The sequence below is a fragment of the Sinohyriopsis cumingii genome, chromosome 17, assembly GCF_028554795.1.
Source record: "Sinohyriopsis cumingii isolate HCF-2022 chromosome 17, ASM2855479v2, whole genome shotgun sequence".
Classification (NCBI taxonomy): Eukaryota; Metazoa; Mollusca; class Bivalvia; order Unionida; family Unionidae; genus Sinohyriopsis; species Sinohyriopsis cumingii.
The window spans coordinates 25,627,897-25,650,268 of record NC_142977.1 but is presented as its reverse complement, the minus strand read 5'-3'; the positions used below and the strand labels follow the sequence as shown (position 1 = coordinate 25,650,268).

General features: G+C 33.6%; 1 protein-coding gene across 3 annotated transcripts in view; it reads right to left on the bottom strand.

Annotated features, from left to right (window-relative positions):
• LOC149778279 (uncharacterized) overlaps positions 1 to 22,372 on the bottom strand; it is a 333,696-nt gene that overhangs the window by 5,519 nt on the left and 305,805 nt on the right. For all 3 annotated transcript variants that reach the window (XM_089939080.1, XM_089939082.1, XM_089939081.1), the window contains 5 exons: positions 20,030 to 20,153; positions 13,005 to 13,141; positions 9,829 to 10,021; positions 5,282 to 7,575; positions 2,388 to 2,475 (listed from right to left, as the gene is read on the bottom strand). In XM_089939080.1, coding sequence (XP_089795206.1) covers positions 2,388 to 2,475; positions 5,282 to 7,575; positions 9,829 to 10,021; positions 13,005 to 13,141; positions 20,030 to 20,153 — 2,836 coding nt within the window. The remainder of the gene's footprint in view (positions 1 to 2,387; positions 2,476 to 5,281; positions 7,576 to 9,828; positions 10,022 to 13,004; positions 13,142 to 20,029; positions 20,154 to 22,372) is intronic.

Sequence of the window (22,372 nt, the reverse complement as noted above, 5' to 3'; positions counted from 1 at the left end):
TATCTGCAATTTAACATTCCTTTAACTCCATGAATACAAAAGCAATAAAAAATGAATCTTTAGCCAAATAGAAATATTGGCATGTATAATCATTTGTATTCGGAGTGGCACTTCGTTAGATGCTGTAATGACGTGTTGTGTTGGTAATGGACAAAGAGTTTATATTGTAACTATGATCTTTTGTTCTTTTCAATCATCATTGTTATTTTCATTATGTTCAACAGCATTCCTATTTCAGAGACATGTCTGATTCCTTTATCAACACATGCTAACTGAATATTCGAAGAGATCTGGCTAAAACCAAATTTACTATCCAGGAGAACCTCTCCCTTGATAACTCATGCCTGGATAACTTGTGAGCCCACTTATAAAGAGGGGTCAGGCATAGGTCCCATCCCTTTTTCTACTAGAAAAATACCAAAAGATATTGTTTTGTTTTGAACTGATGAACTGATTTGTTGAGTGTATGAAAACAGCAATAAAAATTGGTAAATGAAACCTTGATAAATCATCCATTTTACAAAAGGAAACAGCAGTTAGTGTCCAGAAATTTTATTCAAAATCATGAAAATTGTAACTTTTAATTTAACTTTTAATTAGAAAGTCATTGCAGTATAAATAACAATATTTGACAAAATGTAAATCAATAGAAATGTCAGTAATGCCTACTGGTGGCAATACTTTAAGAAATAAATAGTAATTAAACCCATCTTGCCAAGTTAAATCTGTCTTTCAATATGGTTTCAGTGTCATAAATGTGATATGCACTATTGTATTCCAATGTGAAAAGTGTCACTGTCAGTCACAGTAATGTCTAAGGTCATTTCCATGACAACCTAATTAAGTACCAACTGTGTCTTGTTTTCTGATTTGTTGAAGTGTCAAGTGCATTGTTTCGATCAATTAAAAGTTGACCTGCATGGTATTATCACCTTAGTTATTCTTTTGCATCAAATCAAGTAAATGAGGTAGAATTTAAAAAGTTTAAATGGCATGTAAATCCAACCTGCATCAGAGTTACCAGTCATACAGTTAAATCAACTCAATTCAGTTGACTAATCGAACAGTGAGAACACTGTAAGCACACATAACATAATTAAAGAATCTAACATTAATCTGTGGTTTATCATACTCATTTTCATCAATAGCAAATGAACCCAACAAAATGCATAACAGGTGCATGAAAAACTTAGTTTTGTGAATAAGGCTCATAATGGGGAAGCCAGCTCCAAGGTTTACAGTGAATATAAAATTCCCAGATTTGTACTCTGGTGTTTGCTGAACGATGAGCAGAAGGTCTGCAAAGAAAACAAAGCATCAATACTTTACTAATATATGTATAACAATACTGAACAAAAATGTTTCAACAATGTTGTTTCTCTAAACAGATGTCACTTTTTAAAACTAAAGAAGCTTTTTTCAGAGTTTACAGTAACACTGAATAGTGTCAAGATCATAAGCTGTTGATGCAATAAACAATGTTTTTGCTGGTACACATGCTATGTGTGATGAAAGTACTTGGAGAAAGGTTTTTATAGATTGGATACATAAATAAAGGTATTTTGTAATGAAATATAAAGAACTTCATTACAAACAGCTATTAATTGACAATTATTTTAAATGTGATTATTAAACAAGTATTCAACTACTTAACTAACCTCTCCAACATTTCAGTGTTGATGTTTTTCAAAGATCCCTTGCTTACCCATGTCCTTGCTGAAGCTGAATTCCATGTTTTAGGACCATGTGGAGTGTGGTTATTTGAGGGAGATGTTTACTTCTAGTCAAATGCATGATGCAAAAATTAGAGATTATTCTGCTTTTGTCCAAATATATGATCAAAATAAAGATGGCTTATTCATCAAATCTTATCTGGTTGTACATCACTCTTGATGTATCAGTCTTTCCATGGTTGGTCTTCATTCATTGGCTATAGAATAGGTCAATCAGAATGGTTGATTAGCCCCTGCACAGTGGAGTTCATATCGGCATGCCTGCTACGGTGTAGTGGCAATTTGCATGTATTTATCTCTCCAACACAATGCATTAACATGGAGTGACAGTGGATGAGTTTAAGTCCCCCATCACGAAGTAGGAGGTTTCATAAAAATCAAGTGTCTCAGTAGTGTTCTACCATCAATATTAAGAAATTCTGCATTATTTGGGGAAGAAAAGATAAATTAAGAAATAACTTGTAAATCGCATTTTTATGTTTCTGTCTTTGCTTCTGAAACAGAGCCTTTAAGTGATATCAATTCTCATTAAAAAAAATTGATCAAATCCTTAGCAAACCCATTGGTGCCACCACTGAAAAAGTAACCAATTCATATCACTTGCCACTGATAAGGGCTCTATAAAAACAATATAATTAGTACTCTTTGAATTACCTCATTGGGCTTCCTTTGCCACTTCAACACTGCTTCATCATCGCCATAGGAACCAGAAAAACTCAAGATGATTGGTTCATTATTCAAGCTGAAACATGTTAAACAACTGAATCACAGTCTGCATTTTTTAAATAAATTAATGGAACATAATATATTTCTCTGCATTGCCTGTAATTGTTCATGTTTGCATTGGAATATATATATATATATATATATATATATATATATATATATATATATATATATATATATATATATATATATATATATATATATATTTGTGTATAAATACTTATTTCAATTTTCAGTAGATTCAAAGTTGAAAGATTTGCAAATTATTTGTAACACAGAAAGTTCTACATATAAAAATAAAGGACCCCCAAAACCATAATTGTAAGAGACAAATGGCAAACTGAAGGGTATAGACAATACTGTATATACAATATGCCCTTATTATTGTTACAGTCAGTGATACCTTAAATGTAAGAGACTTTGATGGTACAGTTGTGCATCATAGTAATTTATATATCCAAAAACATTTCATAACCAGTGATACATTAAATATAAAACATCTGAATGACTGTGTACCTAATATATCAAACAATATCACTGTAACTAGTGGTTGTCATTTGTTGGTTTTAATGGTACTTCTAACACATGCCATGGAAATATACACTAAGTGTACTTCTCATGTACACACTTAGGCATCTAACCCAGGCTGACCTAGGCAATCATTTAACCTGTGATCCTTGGATTACAATCCTTACACTCTACCATAGCTTCTATGGTTACATTAAGTGTAAGGAATCAGTATGGACTATGCATCCAATATGTCCAAAAACATGGTTATAACCAGCAGTACATTAAATGCAAGATATTGGACTGGACTGTGCAATCAAATATGGCTGCTGTTACTAAAAAGGAAAAACTCTGGATGACTTCTACTGAAAAACTGCTTAAGAGAATATGACCAAATATTTGAGGACATACACATTGTTCTAAAAAAAAATTCAGGTCATTTCCATGGTTTTTCCAGGAGGAAATTAATTTTTTCAAGATTCACATATGATTAATACTGAATGGAATTAAAGAACATTTTAGATTATAAATTATGTATTTTCTAAGTTAAAAGATGTTTCTCTTTCAAGACTCTCCAAAACATCTAAGTCAGAAAAAATGATCATGTACAAAACGACAAAATGTATCACACAAAACAAGTTTGATTATATTCCTATAAATTGGCATGTAAAGTAATTTCAATGTATAGAATAAAAATTCTAACTTTATCTCATTGACCTGCATTATGTTGCTAAGTGGGAAGAACAAAATGAACATAAATTAGTTTTGTTTTCTTTCAAACCTTAATTTTAAAGTATTCTATAGCAGTATATATATGTATCTTATAGAAACTAAACATTTCCTATTACAGTAATTAAAAAAATAAACACAAATAATTAGAATCTTGTCTTTTAAAGAAAATAGTTTAACCCTGAATTTAACCGTGCAAATAAAATCCCAAACTTAATCTTCTTAGGACGATCTGGTTACAAATCCATCATTTAAAAAAAATTTCAAAAAGGGTTGATATAAATTTTGACAAAAGACCTTCAAAATTATATACTGTTGTATAAACAAGGACAGACAATTCTGTAAAATCAACTTGTCTTCTTGGAATTTATGAAATCAGTCCCCAAACCAGTACTGATACAGGGGCTCATATCAGTTTTGAATATATGACAATTTCTCATTTCAGCTCTAAGACTTGGACTGCAAATTTGACTTATAACAAATAGCATTCCATTTTCTAATTTGAGTTTCCTCTGAATATTCCCACCTAATTTGTTATATTTGGACATATAGGTTGGCGTGTGGGGGTCGTTGCAATTGCATATCGAAAATTTGGATTTGCCACCACCGTGCAGTAGTGACATATGGTAGTCACTAACCAGCTGGCCTAGAAAATTTAAACTTATGTTATATTGACTTATACTTGCATGAAATTGATAGGAAAATTATTTATTTTCTCAGAAATCATAAGTATTATAATCATTATGTGTTTAATCCTCTGACAGATTAGATGAAATGACAGCAAACATGAAACCATATGCAATACTCGCCATTTGCATTACTAGTCACATAACTTCACAAATCTCAAATGACGAAGTCCAATAGTCTCATGATATCAACAAAAACTCCTTTTTAATGTTATGTACAGGAATTAAATTATATTAAATGAAAGTCAGATACTTTTGTAAAAACCAGCAATTGCGCCAGCCTGATTTATCAGAGAGCACATGGCAACGTGGTAGTCATGTGATAAAACAATACTCCACAAGTAGTTCTCAGAATATATGAATATGGAAAAATGTGTGTTCTTTCGTTTTTGTACTTTTATTACAACCAGCATGTGACTTTCATTTTAAAAAAATTATTATTTTTTCTCTACAACATTTGAAAATGTGGGTTGTTAGATTTGTGTACTCATGTGATTGCACCCTAAGAATGTTCTGGTTAGAACTCGATTTATATTATCTGACAATAGTTTCGGGCATCAAGCGGTGGTGGAAAAGTCCCAGGTTTTTCCTGACTTTCATCAATAGTTGCAAAATTCAAGGAATTTTAACGGTTGGGACAAAAAAGATAATTTCTACCGACTTTTTCAAGATTTTGTGGTACATGGGAACCCTGTATGTATGAAAAAAAGGTCATGAGTAATAGCAGAAAAACATCTGGAATTATTTGTGATGAGTGAAAGATACTGACAGTTATGTCAAAAGAAAAGATATTTGGATTTCTTATTTTGTTTCTAAGGTTCTAAATAAATTAGGTTCAAACAGAAGGCCAAAAATTGTATTATTATTACTAGTATTATTATTATTATTATTATCATTAACCTGGTTAGCAGAAGGCATCTGACAGGCTTGTCCAAAATCTTGACTTTGGCCTCTATCCTCAAATCAACACTGTATATCATCTCACTGCTGCTGACAAACGATGCAGAGCTTGGACTGTGACTTAGATGGCCATATGCCAGCTTGGGTCGCAGAAATCGATCATCTCCATTTCCAGATGCAAATTCCTTTTGAGATGGTGTGGAAATATTTTCATAACTTGACCAAAGAGAGCTCTGCCTACTGCTCAAACTAGGAGTTTTGAGAAAATCAGCAAATAGCTGATCTGCCGAGCTCGTGGGAGTTTGTGAAGAGCATTTAGCTGCATACAGCTCATTCCATTCCAAATCATCTTCAATAATTTTCAATCCCAGATTCATCTGACGACTGGCAAGGCTTGGGGTACGAAGAAATTCCAGGATTTGCTGGTCAATTGAATTGGTGTTTCCATTTCTATCAAAAAAGCCTAAACTAGCTGTTTGGCTAAAGTCCACTGAGTTACAGCGCCTGTCTGTGAATAATGGATTTCCAAAACTGAACATTCCATTTTCATTCTTTGTCTTTTGTGATCCAACATCTGAAGAATCAGTTTCAACATGGACTCCAGAAAACTCTAGCCTGTACTGTATGCCTTGATCTTTAGACCCAGCAATCTTCACTTGCTGAGACTCAAATGACCCAGTGGATGCATCTGCTTGTGAGACATTTGACTCAATTGACTCATTCTTCATCAGTTCAAGTTTCCAGCTTTTACCATGAGGCAACTTCTTTGGCTGGTTGATAATTATTTTCTTTCCTGATTTGCCTGAATCTTTATCAGATGTTGTTGAGAGTGTTCCATCATTTCTATCTCCAGACAGGTGTTCCGACCCTTCTCCAGACAGGTGTTCAGACCCTTCTTCAGCATTGAAAGTAACTGCAGCAGGAGGACCAAGCACATCATCTGAAGCATTAAAAAAGACATCCGAGTCAGAATCAGAATGGACACTCTGACTGTTAGAAACATCCTTTTTTACTTCCTCTTTCATGCTTGCACTTTGAACTGAATAAAATCTTTCATGATCATTTTGTTCATCCATACAGCTATGAAATTTGGATCTGTCCCCTTTTCCTGCAATTTCTTCTGAAATTTCTATACCATCATGTTTTGGCAGAGAAGACAACCAAATGTCAACTTTGTCCAGCTTAGACATTTCTCCCTTTAGGCTTCTGTTGTTTATTCTGCTCAGATGTCCTACATCCTCCATCCCAGCTGTGTCTTTGCTATGCAGCATTTCCTCTGTGATAGACTGTTCATTGTTGTCATCTTTATGTCCAACATCATTCATCTCATTGGACAACCCTACATTCAGCATTTTATCAGCCATAACTTTATCAAAATGTTCAGCCCCCACCATTCTGCCTTTTGAACTTTGGCCCCTTGTTGCAGATTTACTTAGAACAAATTCCTTCTCTATTGCACACTCCCCATTTATCTGCCCGTCAAATATGTTTGTGTCTGTGTCAACATTTTGCTGGGCACTGTATGTCATATCACCAAAATAATTCACAGGCAAATTGTTCTCCAAATCAGAATTTTTCACTGTGAAACCATTTCTACCAATAACATCTGTAAGCTTTTGTGCCTTTCTCTCGCTATGGGAACTTTCAGCATCATTTTCTGTCAGACTGCAATCGAAATGTTCTGAAAATTTATCACACACAGTTGTTGTATGAATAATGTGTTCATCGTCATGCTCACAGTGGAGTTCATTTGCTGGAGAATATTTGTTTCTTTCGGGGCACTTGATTTTGTCATCTATTTCGAACTCTGTCATTTCTTCTTTTCCACTGCAGTTATCATCTGGAACAAAATTTATATACTGACAAGGGGAGACACCTCTTGGAGTACTACATTCTTGGTCAGAACATGTTACAGGAGTTATTGAGTTACTCATATCTGCCTCTCCTTTTAATGTGTTCCTTGTACTGCCATCTTTGTCACATCCAATTCTTGTATCTCCCACATAAAATGGATACAATTTTCTAGCTCCTTTTTGTAATTTCTGCTGGTAAAGTTCATTAACTTTTTGTTCAATTTCCTTTGAATAAATCTCTTTGCTCCTCTTTCCATGTAGAATATAAGACTGATTAGAAGAAGTGTCATGAGATGAAGAAGGGTCTGCTGGCATTCTTGTCTGAACTGTCTCCATGACCTCATAGACTATTAGATTTCCCTCTCCAGTTCCAACCCACACGGAGTCGTCATTGGCAAGGATAGAAGTTATCCTGGCTCTGTTGAAATATGTATCATCTTCCTGCAAGAAACATATTTGCATTACATACCATAATATCTGGTTGTTGTATGGCTTAACTAAGAAACTTCACCAAGTAGCCATAATGTGATACATTTCTCTACAGCTTAGTGCAAGAAGTAATGAAAGGTGCATGTAACTGACACCAATTTTGATATTAAGCTAAGTGCCAAGAGTAATAACAAGGTTATTCAAGTGACACCAATTTCAACATTAAGCTTACTACAAAAAGTAACTACAATGTGCATGAAATTAACACCAATGTCAATATTAAGGTAAATGCAAAGAAACAATAAGGTCATTTAAATTACACCAATTTCAACATTAAGCTTAGTGTAAAATATAACAACCAGGTCATTTAAATGACACCAATTTCAATATTAAGCTTAGTGTAAAGAAATGACTGGGTCATTTAAATGACACCAGTTTCAATATTAAGCTTAGTGTAAAATATAACAACTAGGTCATTTAAATGACACCAATTTCAATATTAAGCTTAGTGTAAAATATAACAACTAGGTCATTTAAATGACACCAATTTCAATATTAAGCTTAGTGCAAAAAATAACAACTGGGTCATTTAAATGACACCAGTTTCAATATTAAGCTTAGTGTAAAATATAACAACTGGGTCATTTAAATGACACCAGTTTCAATATTAAGCTTAGTGTAAAATATAACAACTGGGTCATTTAAATGACACCAATTTCAATATTAAGCTTAGTGTAAAATATAACAACTAGGTCATTTAAATGACACCAATTTCAATATTAAGCTTAGTGTAAAATATAACAACTAGGTCATTTAAATGACACCAATTTCAATATTAAGCTTAGTGTAAAATATAACAACTAGGTCATTTAAATGACACCAATTTCAATATTAAGCTTAGTGTAAAGAAATGACTGGGTCATTTAAATGAAACCAATTTCAATATTAAGCTTAGTGTAAAGAAATGACTAGGTCATTTAAATGACACCAATTTCAATATTAAGCTTAGTGTAAAATATAACAACTAGGTCATTTAAATGACACCAATTTCAATATTAAGCTTAGTGTAAAGAAATGACTGGGTCATTTAAATGAAACCAATTTCAATATTAAGCTTAGTGTAAAGAAATGACTAGGTCATTTAAATGACACCAATTTCAATATTAAGCTTAGTGTAAAATATAACAACTAGGTCATTTAAACGACACCAATTTCAATATTAAGCTTAGTTTAAAAGGTAATGACAAGGTGCATGTAGCTGAGACCAATTTCAATATTAAGATAAATGCAAAAAAACTAAGTCATTTAAATGACCGAATTTCAAAATTAACCTAAGTGAAAAGGTAATGACTAGGTGCATGTAACTGACACCAAATTCAATATTAAGATTAGTGCAAAAAGTAATGTCTAGGTGCATGTAACTGACACCAAAATTCAATATTAAGATTAGTGCAAAAAGTAATGTCTAGGTGAATGTCACTGACACCAGTTTCAATATCAAGTTTAACTATCTAGAGTCTATAGATTTTTATTGGATAATTGTCTTACTTTCTAAGCATAAACATTACACACACACACACACACACACACAACTGCATATATCAGTGACATCACATGCAGTAACATCTGTGAATAACGCCACTATTTTTGTCATGCTGTGATAAATCGTACCATAATCCCAAATATTATTTTTAAGACAATGTTTATAAAGCCTGTAAATACCACAACATTTCAACTTGTTTCTTGTGGTATATTTTATTATTCAACTTGTTTCATAAAATTTTATATTTAATTAACATTCTTTTTTGATCCTTTGTTGATAAATTAAAATTACTATAATTTACCAATGATAAACTGATGCTTGTTGCATATACTCAGTTATAAGCACAGCCTAACAAACAGCATAACAAACAAAATAGACTTTGCTCTGTTGCATAATGCACTTGTAGATCTAGGTCAATGTGGTTTATTAGGAGCAAGTAACAACACAGACCTTGATCTGCCAGTGCATCATGTGATGGCATATCAGAGTTTACATTCCTTGCAGTTAGACTTGACTTATAAGCATGTATATATAGTAACAGCAATATTCATTAAACACTTTTTATGATTTTTGTTAGTTTCTGTTAATGAAAACTTTTTTCCGTAACAATACCATCCCATATTCTAACAAAATTCAAAAGGTAAGGCCCCTCTGATATTTAGGTAAAATACTACATGGTACTTGTGAATTTTGTATGTTAGGTGAAAAATCTAACATTTTACCTTTCTCAGATGTGGGTATCTGTCAGTCCTGGTGTCATACAACATCTTACAGTGCAGGGTCTTTGGATCCCACAGTTCCAAGATTGATGAACCCCTAAGGGAAATCCAGATTCCATACCCTCCTTGAACGAGGGATAAGATGTGGTCATAGGGATTCACAGACACGGAGAATGTATCCATAGTGTCCAGTGTTCTATTCATTAAAAAAGAGACTTTACATGCAAATGACTGCAATTCAAAATCAGAACCTTTTTCTGCAACACAATGACATTTATGATTGCAATTCTAAGCAAGACTATCACCAGTGCCAGTACAGATTCCAAACCATTAATATTGTGACTTTATTTTTATCCCTGAGATATCAAGCTTTGTAGATTTTCTGCTTCCTTTGAGCCAGACTAACATACATCCAAACAAACTACTTTATGTGATTTTATAAGCAGCAATGACTGAAAAATTGACTTTAATGCAAACTTTAACCTATGTTGAAATATTGGTCACAGTGATCTTGTTTTCAATGACTGCTGTAGCATTTCTCATGGCATAGTTAAATGTTGTTGTCAACTTCAATATACTTTTTACGATATGTTGTTTCCGCATACGATTTAATGCCATTCTCGCCATCACAGCAGATTTTGAAACTGACATTACAGGAATGGCAGAAATATCAAAGAAATTTCTGTTTAAATCCCTTATTGATTTTGACTGATATTTTGGCTGCTTACATTTTGTGGTTTAACTCATATCATCAGACTGTAACATAAAGTTGTAGTGACCTACTTTTCAATGATTTAGTATTGGGAGATAATGCATACTTAGAAATTTTGACAAACTTTAAGCTCTGAAGCCAAACTGACCCTGTTCTAAGCCATTTGAGATCCTTAGTAATTCAACCATAATCCATTAGCCTCTTGAATCCTCTTCTAATTACTTCTGATGACACAAAGGATAATCCATCTTAACAAACTTTAAATACAGAAGCCAAAAAAAAAATTGACCCTTCATGAAGAATCAGATTAATGTTAATTGCTTAATGTTGCTTGAACTACTTAGTACATGTAATCCAACCAAAATCCATTGATATTGTTAATCCTTCCTGAATTACTTCTAATCGCACATAGGATAATCCAATGATTACTTTCTAGTTGTTGGCTGTCAAATTAGCAATTAAAGTGTCATGTTTGCCTGCATAAGACAGGGTGATTGCAGGCAGTCTTTGCTATAAATATACCATATTGGAAGCAAGCTGTCAAGAAAAATATGGAAAAATAATAATTTTGCATTTGTGGGAGATTTCAGTGAGTTAAGGGAGGGCTAGATGACATCCTTCATCTTGATAGGAAAATTCTCCCAGCTGGGAGTTTCACATGTACATGTCAGATGGAAGGGCAAACATTATCAATCTTTAAGTCATAAATGCTTTGCAATGAAGATGCAAACTGGTCAACCCTATCCGGAAATCACTTACAATATTCATCCATATTTAACATGCAGCCATCTATAAATGGCACAGACTCAGATCTGTTGTTGCATAAACTATCACCATATCAGGGTCTGTATTCCTCAAATGTAGAATAAACATCCAGCATAGATCTGAAAGTAGATGTTCTAGGGGTATTTTTCCACAACCACAGTTCGCCTGGGTGGAGAGCTTGTTGGGGGCCCCATATGAATAACTGTAAGCCAGCTGAAGGGCCCAGTTTATTGGAATGAGGATCATGCATGTTTTAAGTAAAAAGCAGCACCTGTGATGGTGATAGTGCCAATGTTGCTGAGGATAAAACCATCAACATTTTACACTAAACTAGGTTGATGGTCCAAAGGTGCTTGCATTGCTGTTTCTAAAGAAGCAAAGACTGTGTAGACTCATAGTGTGTAAGAACTTTTTCACACCTTTGTCTTTAACTGAGAGTTCCTGAATCATAGAGTCTATTAAAAAAGCATCCCAAAAGAGACAGTACTCTACTCCCTACAGGACCTGTATGAATATCTTGTAGCTGGGTGCTACTGTTTGTGTCAAAAATATTTGCAGATGAACTTATTTGTTAGAGGGGAGCAAAAAGCAGTAGAATGTTGATAAATGCTGGAGGATTAGGTTCTGTGTCCCCAAAACCCATCTGAGGCAAACCCCAAAATAGGGGTGAGCTCAATGAGATAGAGCCAATGGTTTAGGTCAGTGAGCATGATTCTAGCCCACCTGCATGCCATGTTATAGGCCACAGATAACCTAAGAATGGCAACCTCAGTTACATTTTTAGTATATTAACGCTGTAATTCTCATCATGAATGGTGATGGTTGCCTGGAACTTAGGACTGAAAAATGCAAACACTACCAAGTAGTTATTCAATGTTGTACCATTCTGTGTTAAACAAAATCTCTCTGTCCTACATGGTTACTGGGACACATGTTTTATATGATTGGTCAATGCAACATTCATTGTCAGAACTAGTACAAGTGTGAAAGTGATGGTACTGTCACAAGGACTTTCCTTTAACAGTGATGCAAGATAGAATGTAGTGATGCAGAGAGAATGCAGACCAGTTGCTTGACCTTCATGTGTATGGTTGGTGTTTCATTCTGGACTAGATTTATAGGCATTGCTGACATGTATGTGCTATCTTTCATCAAGTGAAAGAATATTGTGGACAAATGGAACTGTAAGAGCTGAGGATGAGAAAAAGTTCTGGCAAAATCAAGACATCTTTGCTGTTTTGTGCAAGACCACCATTTGTGACATCACTGTTCACTATCACCTGGAACAGCAGGGACAAGACAAGGTTCCCAGAAATGCTGCACAGCTTTGAACAGTTCCATGTTTACTACTGGGTTAAAAATGTGGTTTCCACATTCAAATAGAGTAAAAAATCCTCGAAAACAGCATGGATATGGTTACCTACATATGCTTTTGCAATGAGATTAATATGGATAAAAATTTGGACTGGCAGTAGACACAGAGTGAAAACGAAGGCCTAGGTATTATGTATCATCAGATCAATTGACCATCAATCATGAAATCCCCCAAAATCTGGAATTCCATCAAAACTTAATTAACAGTAATCAGCACAACAAATGCTTTAAAATCAAGCATATTTCTCCCTGAAAAAGATAATTCAAAACTCAACATGATTGACATAACTATTGTAAGTGATTCCATTTTTAGTAGGTAAGCAGGTACCTGGCATGAATTATGGAAACCGTGTTGCCACTAGCAACCCACAACTGTTCATCCAATAGCATCAGACATGTGACAGGGGCCTGACCAATCATAATGTACATTGCTTCCACTTTGGGTTCTACTGGCTTCTTTACTTGCTGAAATCAGAAAAACAAATTATTTTGCTGAATAAGTTCCATGTAATCATTTTTCTGCTCAAAGATCATTCTCAGAGAAGTTGGTATCAATTTTAGGCTAAAATGAAACATGCTGTATATACATATAGATGAATCATCTTCTTGTGAATTCAAATATTCAATGAAAAATGGGTGTTTCAGCTTTATTTACTTAGCATTTCAAATGCTTGTTCACTCTTGTCACCCTTGTTTTGCACTAAAATAACGACTGAAAAAATGGGGAGTACAACTTTATCTGCTTAACATTTGATCCATACATATACTTGCTGATAAGTTGCAATGCTTAACATTTGATCCATACATATACTTCCTGATAAGTTGCAATGCTTAACATTTGATCCATACATATACTTCCTGATAAGTTGCAATGCTTAACATTTGATCCATACATATACTTCCTGATAAGTTGCAATGCTTAACATTTGATCCATACATATGCTTGCTGATAAGCTGCAATGCTTAACATTTGATCCATACATATACTTCCTGATAAGTTGCAATGCTTAACATTTGATCCATACATATACTTCCTGATAAGTTGCAATGCTTAACATTTGATCCATACATATACTTCCTGATAAGTTGCAATGCTTAACATTTGATCCATACATATACTTCCTGATAAGTTGCAATGCTTTGCATTAAAATAAATAAATGGAAGGTACAGCTTTATTTGATTCATGTCTCAACTACACTTAGTGCATGATCTACAACATAACATCTTTGCAAATATTTACAATACTTTTGCAAATAGGAGTAAATATTTTTGGCAGAGTGTTTTTCAGGTAGGTAGATAGGTAGGTAGGTAGATAGGCATATAGGGAGGTAACTGTGAATGTTTTAATTTATTTATTTACATAATCCTGTCTGTCCAACTGTATGAATGTCAATGCATGTATGCAGGTCTGTCAAATTGCACTGAGTAGATGCATATGTGTGCAGTTATATATATATATATATATATATATATATATATATATATATATATATATATATATATATATATATATATATATATATATATATATATATATATTACTGTCAGTTCCTCTGTATGTTCTGTGTATCTATAACTGGTAAACTGAATTACTGCAGTACCATAGTACTTTTACACTATACTTTCAAAGTTTCTGTCAATAAGGTCTATATGGAAATTCAGAGTAATCTTGTTATAAATGTAATGATATTAACAGCATAATTTCATTTCTTACAAAATAACAAATAAATTTTATTATTATTTTTACAAAGCAGTTGTATATGTCACAAATTCATTCTGAATATTACAAATATAATTATGCTTATTATCCTTTAATCACGTTTGACATATGTCACTTATGGCAACTTGGTGGCCAAATGGAATGTTTTGAAAATATCCCAATTAAAGATAAAATGTTTATTTTAGTTTTTTACTAGCATATATCAATATTTTCTGTACATGTATTCTTTTGTATGACTGCAAATCATTCTAAGATTTTCAGGACAGCAGTTGTTTTCTCATCGGATTTTACATAATTTTCCACTCAATATGTTTTCAATGGTTGAGTCTGTTTTATGTTTACTAGTCACCTCTGATAAATATCGTGCCCTGGTGTTCCCTGCATAATATATCAATAGTGTAGCTAGTAAAGTGAAGGCTTGTCAACACTTCCTATTTTTTTCAGCACATTCTCTAATGTCAGCACAATGTTTTTCACAGAATGTCAACTATAGTGTAAGCTTAATCACTGTGACTGTACTATCACAAGATGTCAGCCATATGGTAATCTTGATCACTGTGACTGTACTATCACAAGATGTCAGCTATATCGTAAGCTTGATCACTGTGACTGTATTATCACAAGATGTCAGCTATTGGGTAAGCTTGATCACCATGACTGTACTATCACAGGATGTCAGCTATAGTGTAAGCTTAATCACAGTGACTGTACTATCACAGGATGTCAGCTATAGTGTAAGTTTAATTACTGTGACTACTATCACAGGATGTCAGCTATAGAGTAAGCTTAATCACTGTGACTGTACTTTAGTTACAGTTTTTTGCAGAACACTTTTTCAATAAATAACATACATATAGCAAATTCACCTACTTTGAGGTACTGATCATTTATTTTTTGGTGTGTTGGGTGGGGCTGCGATTTTGTTTTGAGCCAAAATATTTTCTTTTCTTTTATCTCAAAGATAATTACTTTTTTTCCTCATAACATAATGGATATAATATGGTTATTTTGCTATGAATTAATGCAAGATAACTTTTTCTGGCAAGTGACAGTGAGAAATGTTAAAAAGAGTGTCAGACCCCTGCCTCAGAACATTGTTGGTTTCTAATATAACTGTGGTATACCATGGTATGACACCCTGTAAAGGACATTGTGCTGATATCATTAGATAGCTCATTAATGAAAATATAAAGTGCTGACAATGAAGCCTATAATTACCAAAATTTGAATGCAATATCTTTCACTAAATCCCATTTGAAAACCATGTTGGCATGCATGACATGTGTCAAACATGTGATTCAAAGATCAACACTATAATTAATTAAAAAATATGCACAATTTGTGACAAATACAACTGACTGTATTGTAATGGATTTAACTCATTCAGCCCCAGACCTGTTATCAGTATCACTGCTGATATGCCCCAGCAGCACTAAGCTGTGACTAGCTGCTTGTGCCCCAGAGAGTTTTACCTGTTTGGAAAATTTTGTAAACATCATGCACATGTATTCACTCTTACCTTAATTTCTCTTCTTGTATCCAATAAAAATCTACAAAATTTTCACCAATTATTCCACATGAATTTGTCTACATAGTGATGTATTTTTTTCCTATTTGTCCAAGTCTTTCACAACTTATTTATACACTATTTACAAAATTATGTCCAACATTTTTAGAAATATCATGTCATCAGCCCTTAATTTCATTGAAATAAACCAGGAAAATTTAAACTGTGATATGGTTTGAAACATTTTGCACATAAATTTACTTGGCATTGTTCACATCCAGTTGTTGGTTCAGATCAAACTTTGTTCAGTGAACACATTTTGCAGGGTTTTTTCTTTGGCATGACCACTTGCCAATGTTGACCTTGCTGAATTGGGGGTTTGAACTTCCACTTCTCTTTTCCTTTTACCAATAAATACCCCAAGTAGTTGATGTGCAAGATTCATTCTAAACTCCAGCTGGGTTCTAGCTCTTTTCCTGTTGTTTTTGTTGATGATAGTATGGTTCCCTGATTCTTTCATCAGCAAATATGAATTTACTATTGAAATGTTGAAAAGGAAAGAAAAACAGATGCTTCCACCATTTCAAGGACCTTCTGCCAGTGCTGTAAGTTGCTCACATTTGATCTGCATGGTCTACTCCATTCATGTACATGTTGTACAGTTGGACTGGGAGTGGACATGGAATATTCTTGATGGAACCATCTGTCAGCTTCCGCTAACAGATGTGGCCTCGTCATCCCAGTTGGTACACAGTAAAGTGATATTCTTGTTGTCATGCCAAACTGTAACTCTCATGTCTCCTTTCCATTTGATTATGCTTTGGCCCTGCTCCTTCAGCTTTACTTTGTGTAATCCAGATGGAAGACCCTTTTGATTTGACCAAACTGTTCCACAGCCATACGTACCTTTTTGTCGAAGCTCAAGAAATAGGCCTGGAGATGTAAAAAAAATGTCGATTTAGACATGGTGTCCAAGAGGAAACAAAGGTTCCATCAAATCAAGAACAACTCTTTGTCCAAGATTCAATTCTGGATTGTTGTCAGTCCTTCCAGTGTAAACCTGAAAGTCCCCAACATATCCATTATGAGGATCTGCTGGAACCCATACTCTGATGCCTCTCTTGGTCGGTTTTAAAGGCACATACTGCCCAGTCATTCTGAAAATCCAATCACTGCTTCATCAATGGACACCTCATGATGTGGGTTGTATTCTCTAGTGCATGTGTTGCAAATACACCCCAATATTGGTTGAATGTGGGCCAGTTTGTCATACCCAGGTGTTCTTCGAAGTGGGTTGTTGCTGGTGTCAGTCACATGAAATTGTTTTTGTAGATTTTCAAATATTGTACAAATAAATTTCAGTTCAATGAAGGAAGGATGGAAAAGTTTATCGTTATACCAATACATGTCTTGGGCTGGTGCTGGAATGACTCCCATAACAACATGAGCCCCAATCAGACCTTTTATCTTGTCTGGTGTTGTTGGATACCATGTTTTGTTTGGTGATACCAATATGTATTTTTGGGCATATGAATTGGTTTTGTTTGCAATGTCTTAGTACAGTTCCTCTGGAAATAACAAATGAAAAAAATCAATTTCTCTTTTTTCCTTGTCCATGTTTGTTGTAGCTCCAAGATTGGGTCCACTAAAATCATTGATTTGGACAGGCCAAAGATGATCACTCCAATCTGCTAGATCCGTAAGAACTCACTGCTATCAGCATCCTCTTCTTCTGACGATTCAATCTCGGAAACTTCTATGTCTGAATCTAAATCTCGCAAAATATCCAACTGCTGAATGTATCTTTCCTCTGCTTGCTCAATATTTTCAAGATCAAACCAGAGAAACTCCTCATTTTTGCTCTCCTCCTCATCAAAAATCACTCAAAGTTATTTTGTCATGTAAAATGAAACCATGCAGTTAATAGCATTAAATTCATAACAAGATTACTTGGGAAATTTCAATACATTTCATATTGATGGAAACTACTGTTGTACGAGCAGTGTGAAAAAGTACCATGGTGCATACCACCTGAAAAACATACTGCAGTAAATCAGTATATAAGCATAACCAAATTTATGGATGTATAGATATGTACATAAAAGGAACAAAAAAACAAAGACACAAACCCAGTATGCATGTATAAACACACAAACACTCACACCTTGATAACTTGCAAGCCTGTTAATAATATAGGGTCTGGTGTAGATCCCCTTTTCCACAAACTACCATAAAAATCAACTCATGTTTGATGAACATATGTGATCAAAACTAGTAAATGATATATTGCTTGTTTGATTGTTCAAAAACTGGATTAGTGCCTGGAAATCTGATTCAACATCATCTCATTGGACATCATCAAAATTCTCATCTTTAAATAACAATTTAAGTCATCATATTTTGTTAAGTATAGTTTACACACAAAAAAGAAATTCCCAGTACACTGTTGATAACAATACTCAATGAAATTTTGATCCAAGGAAATGTCACTAATATATTTTTATATATATATACAAATTTTTATTTTTACATTCTACCCGAGTAGAATTGGCAACATTGAAAGAAAGAAATAGCAATAAAGTAAGGGTTTAGTCAAGTGAAGTTCATATTTTATATTGTCTTAATTCAGTTTCAGTGTAATCATCTAAATACTGTATGCCCTTTTGTATTCCAACATGAAAAGCGTCAACCTACCAATGTCACAGCTATGTCTGCAAGGATTTCTGTGAACCTAACTAAGCATGATGAACTGTGTTAATCTCCAATTTGTGAAAGTATTTGTTGTATTGTTACAATAAATAATGAGTATTATCATGTTAATTGCGTCTTTTGTAACAATCAAACAATGGGGGAAGAATTGAATTAGAAGTTAAAAGGCATGAAAATCCTAACCATAAACAAACTATCCATCAAGAGAGTGTGTCAGGCCAACTCATTTCAACTGACTAGTTGCACACAGTTATAAATATTATTCTGTAGGTAACATAAACTATCTAACATTAATCAGTGATTATCCTATTAATTTGCAGGATTACTGTAAATATTTGCAATATTTCTGAGTATATATCCAACATTATTGTAAATATTTGCAATATTTTTGAGTATATATCCAACATCATTGTAAATATTTGCAATGTTACAGAGTATATCTCCAATATTACTGTCAACATTCGCAACTTTTTTGTCTCAAAGACCCAATTTGACCCCAGTGGGTTTACATACTTAAACATGTGGATTATGCCAATATTATTTTTTAAATTCAAATTCACAGGATGTGAACTTATCAACATGTATACTGAGTAAAACTAAAACATTTTAAACTACAATTACCTATAGTTTTAAAAAATTACATATAATATTGTTAGATATAACACAAAATATATATACAAATTTTTATTTTTACATTCTACCCGAGTTCCTGATAGTACTAACCTAGAAAGATTGGTCATTAAGGAAGAGTTATCTTGGCTATAAGTAGAACGTATCATTCAAGTAGCTATTAGAATAGTAATACTTTTAAAGGGGAAGAAAAAAAAATCTTTCCAGCTATAAGCACAAACCAACACTTCTTACTCAAAATCAATTCCTCTGTATGAAATGAACATACATTCTTTGTGTGAATTTGGTTAAATGAAATATTATGTTTTAGTACAAGTATTTACAATGTTCATGATGGTTTGACATGCATATTTTGTGTGATAATTAAGTTCAACCTAATTATAATGAAGTAATTTAGCTTAAACAAGATACTGTCTACTCAGCCCTCAATAGCAAACATGCTGGTGACCTATAAATGCAACACCCAAGCACATGTGGCCTCTGATGAATTTAATCAAACTGTATTTATGCTCTTTTCTTCAAATATAAACCTGGTTTACAGTGATTTTGTTGCAACAACTAAAGTGTCCCAGTTTACTGGGGCAAATTTCTGGGTACCCTGAAAATATGTTAATACCTGAATTGCAAGATTACATTTTTAAGTTGTCTCCTTGACATGCACTGACATTGTCCTAACTGAACATTTTTCTGCCTCTCGATAGTTTTTTTAATACATTATTTTGTATCCCATTTCTGCATTATTTCTGCACTCTGCTAATGAATCTGGAAGCAACCACTGAATGTTACCTCAACAACAGCAACTGTCCCATCTGCCAGTCCAGCAAATATTCTTGTCACCATGGAATCATCATCTTTATAACAACACACTGACAAGACAGCATCATGGAGTCTCAGCTGCCACAGTATTGCCCTAATTGAAGCAGAAATATGAAAGGTCTTTCAGCAAATGCACATTGTTCATATCGGAATATTTCAAAATAAATACTTGCAAAAACACCTTAACCTCAACTGGAATGTCAATGGACTTTCCCATCGCATACTAGAAAAAGACCTTGGATGTACATAAACTCCATTATGAACTCCCCTAATGCCAGTGGTTGTTAGTACATCATATTGATTTTATGACACCACAATGACTCATTGATTTGTCATCTATAAAAGCAACAAATGAATGATTTTTACATATTTGTTTTTCAATAGTTGCAGGGCAAAGAATAAAACTATAAAGGTATTTTACTGATCTCTCAATTGTTAATATTTTCTGTGCTAATGTTCCTTATGGGGATCGATTCTTTGCATATTTAGCTAGACATTTATCCACCCAAAACCATTTCAGAAAGTCTCACTACTATTACTCATAGAGAGAGTCAAAGTAATTCAACTATAGCACATTGATGATTCTGATACATTAATACATAATAGTTGTCGAATAAAGTTGTATGGTCACATATATTATATGGCAATGAAATTAAACTCTGTTGCACACTGCAATTCACTAGTGTGTTCTAAAAGTAACTGTATAACTAAATATATATGCAATCATTCACTTGTTCATCATTAAATATTCCATTACTTTTTATATATTAGTTTTACTTTTGTTTATTTATCTTTTAACAGGAAATTTTCTTTATTTTCATTAATATTTTTGTTGTTTTCTCATCGTGATTTAAAATCATGAGTAGTTATCTCTATTATAAAAAAAAATATAATCTGGTTCATTTTGCATGCAATTTGTTTCATGAAAAATTCATGGGTTTTAATTTCAAACTGTCACATGGTTTTGGTTTCTTTATTGTACATTAATAGTTTCTGAGGCACAGAATATTTCATTGTTAACCTTAAATTAAAACACGTTTTAGATCATACCAGAGTATTGTTTGTCATGAGACCACAAATAATACCAAGAGAGCCAAGTGGGCTTGATATCACTAATTCTTAGGATGAAATAACTTATCAGTTCACCATTTAACAAAGCATGTTTATGTGGCGTTGTAAAAATAAAATTCTGTCTACACTATCCCCCAACCATTACATCATGCCTATTTTAATTACTTTACTCTAATAAAGTTCTTTTCAAAAGTAAAGACATAAATAATATGCAAAATTCTCCCCCATAATTGAACTTATACAAAAGATAAGAAATGTAATTTTTAGTGGTGGAGGAGTAAAACTAATTTTAATTCTGTAATACTTACCTGTTATTATTGCACTGCTTTTCCTTTTCAAGGAACCATGTTCCCCAGTCCAAAACTAATTATTCTCTCCTTCAATTAGTCTGACTTTTTATTCTCAGCCAATATGTGGAATACCAACCTCTTTTGAACTAGATTACAGCATATCAAAGTGGAGTAGGAGGAGAGAATCTTTACAGCAGTTCCAGGTTTAGTTTACCACACACATAGTTTAATACCATCAAATACATTACCTGCTACAATTGCACTGCTCAGTTTACCATTTAGAGGGGAGGCTGATGGCTCAACAAATCTGGTATGGTAGACTACAGTACTTACCCTTCCAGTGCAAGTGATCACTATAGGACCCAATGAAAAATGCCTTCACTATGATGCAAAAAGATCAAAGGTAAACAGAGGTAAAGGTAGTGTGAGACCAAAAGGCAGCAGCTCTCAGAACACCTTCCGAAGAGAAGTGATTCAAATAGACCCAAGATGCAGCAATAGCCCTAACTTCATGAGTTTTAATTCTCATGAAAGTAAGGTCACTCTTGGTGAGGGACTGATAAGCTATCTTGATAGTGAGAACAGTCCACCTGTATGTAGTGACTGCTTAAATATGGAAGGCATACCTGCCATTACATGCCATGTTACACAAAAAACAATAGTCTCATACCCCTTGACATGGTCATGTTTCGAAAAACATGATTCTTAAGAATAAAAACACTTCCTGGTCACTGTGACATAATTATGCTTGTAATCAGTATATAGGATTCCAGTAAAATGTCCAGCTCAAAGCTTGGCTAAACCTATACAGCTCATATAAAGGTAATTAAAAAGTAAGGTGGTCTGAGATAAACCTCCACCTTTCTGATATTACTTAATTGGATGACAATGGCTAGGCCTGCTAGGGTCACATGTTGAGTCAAATTCTGCTATGGGAGAATCCATTTTACTA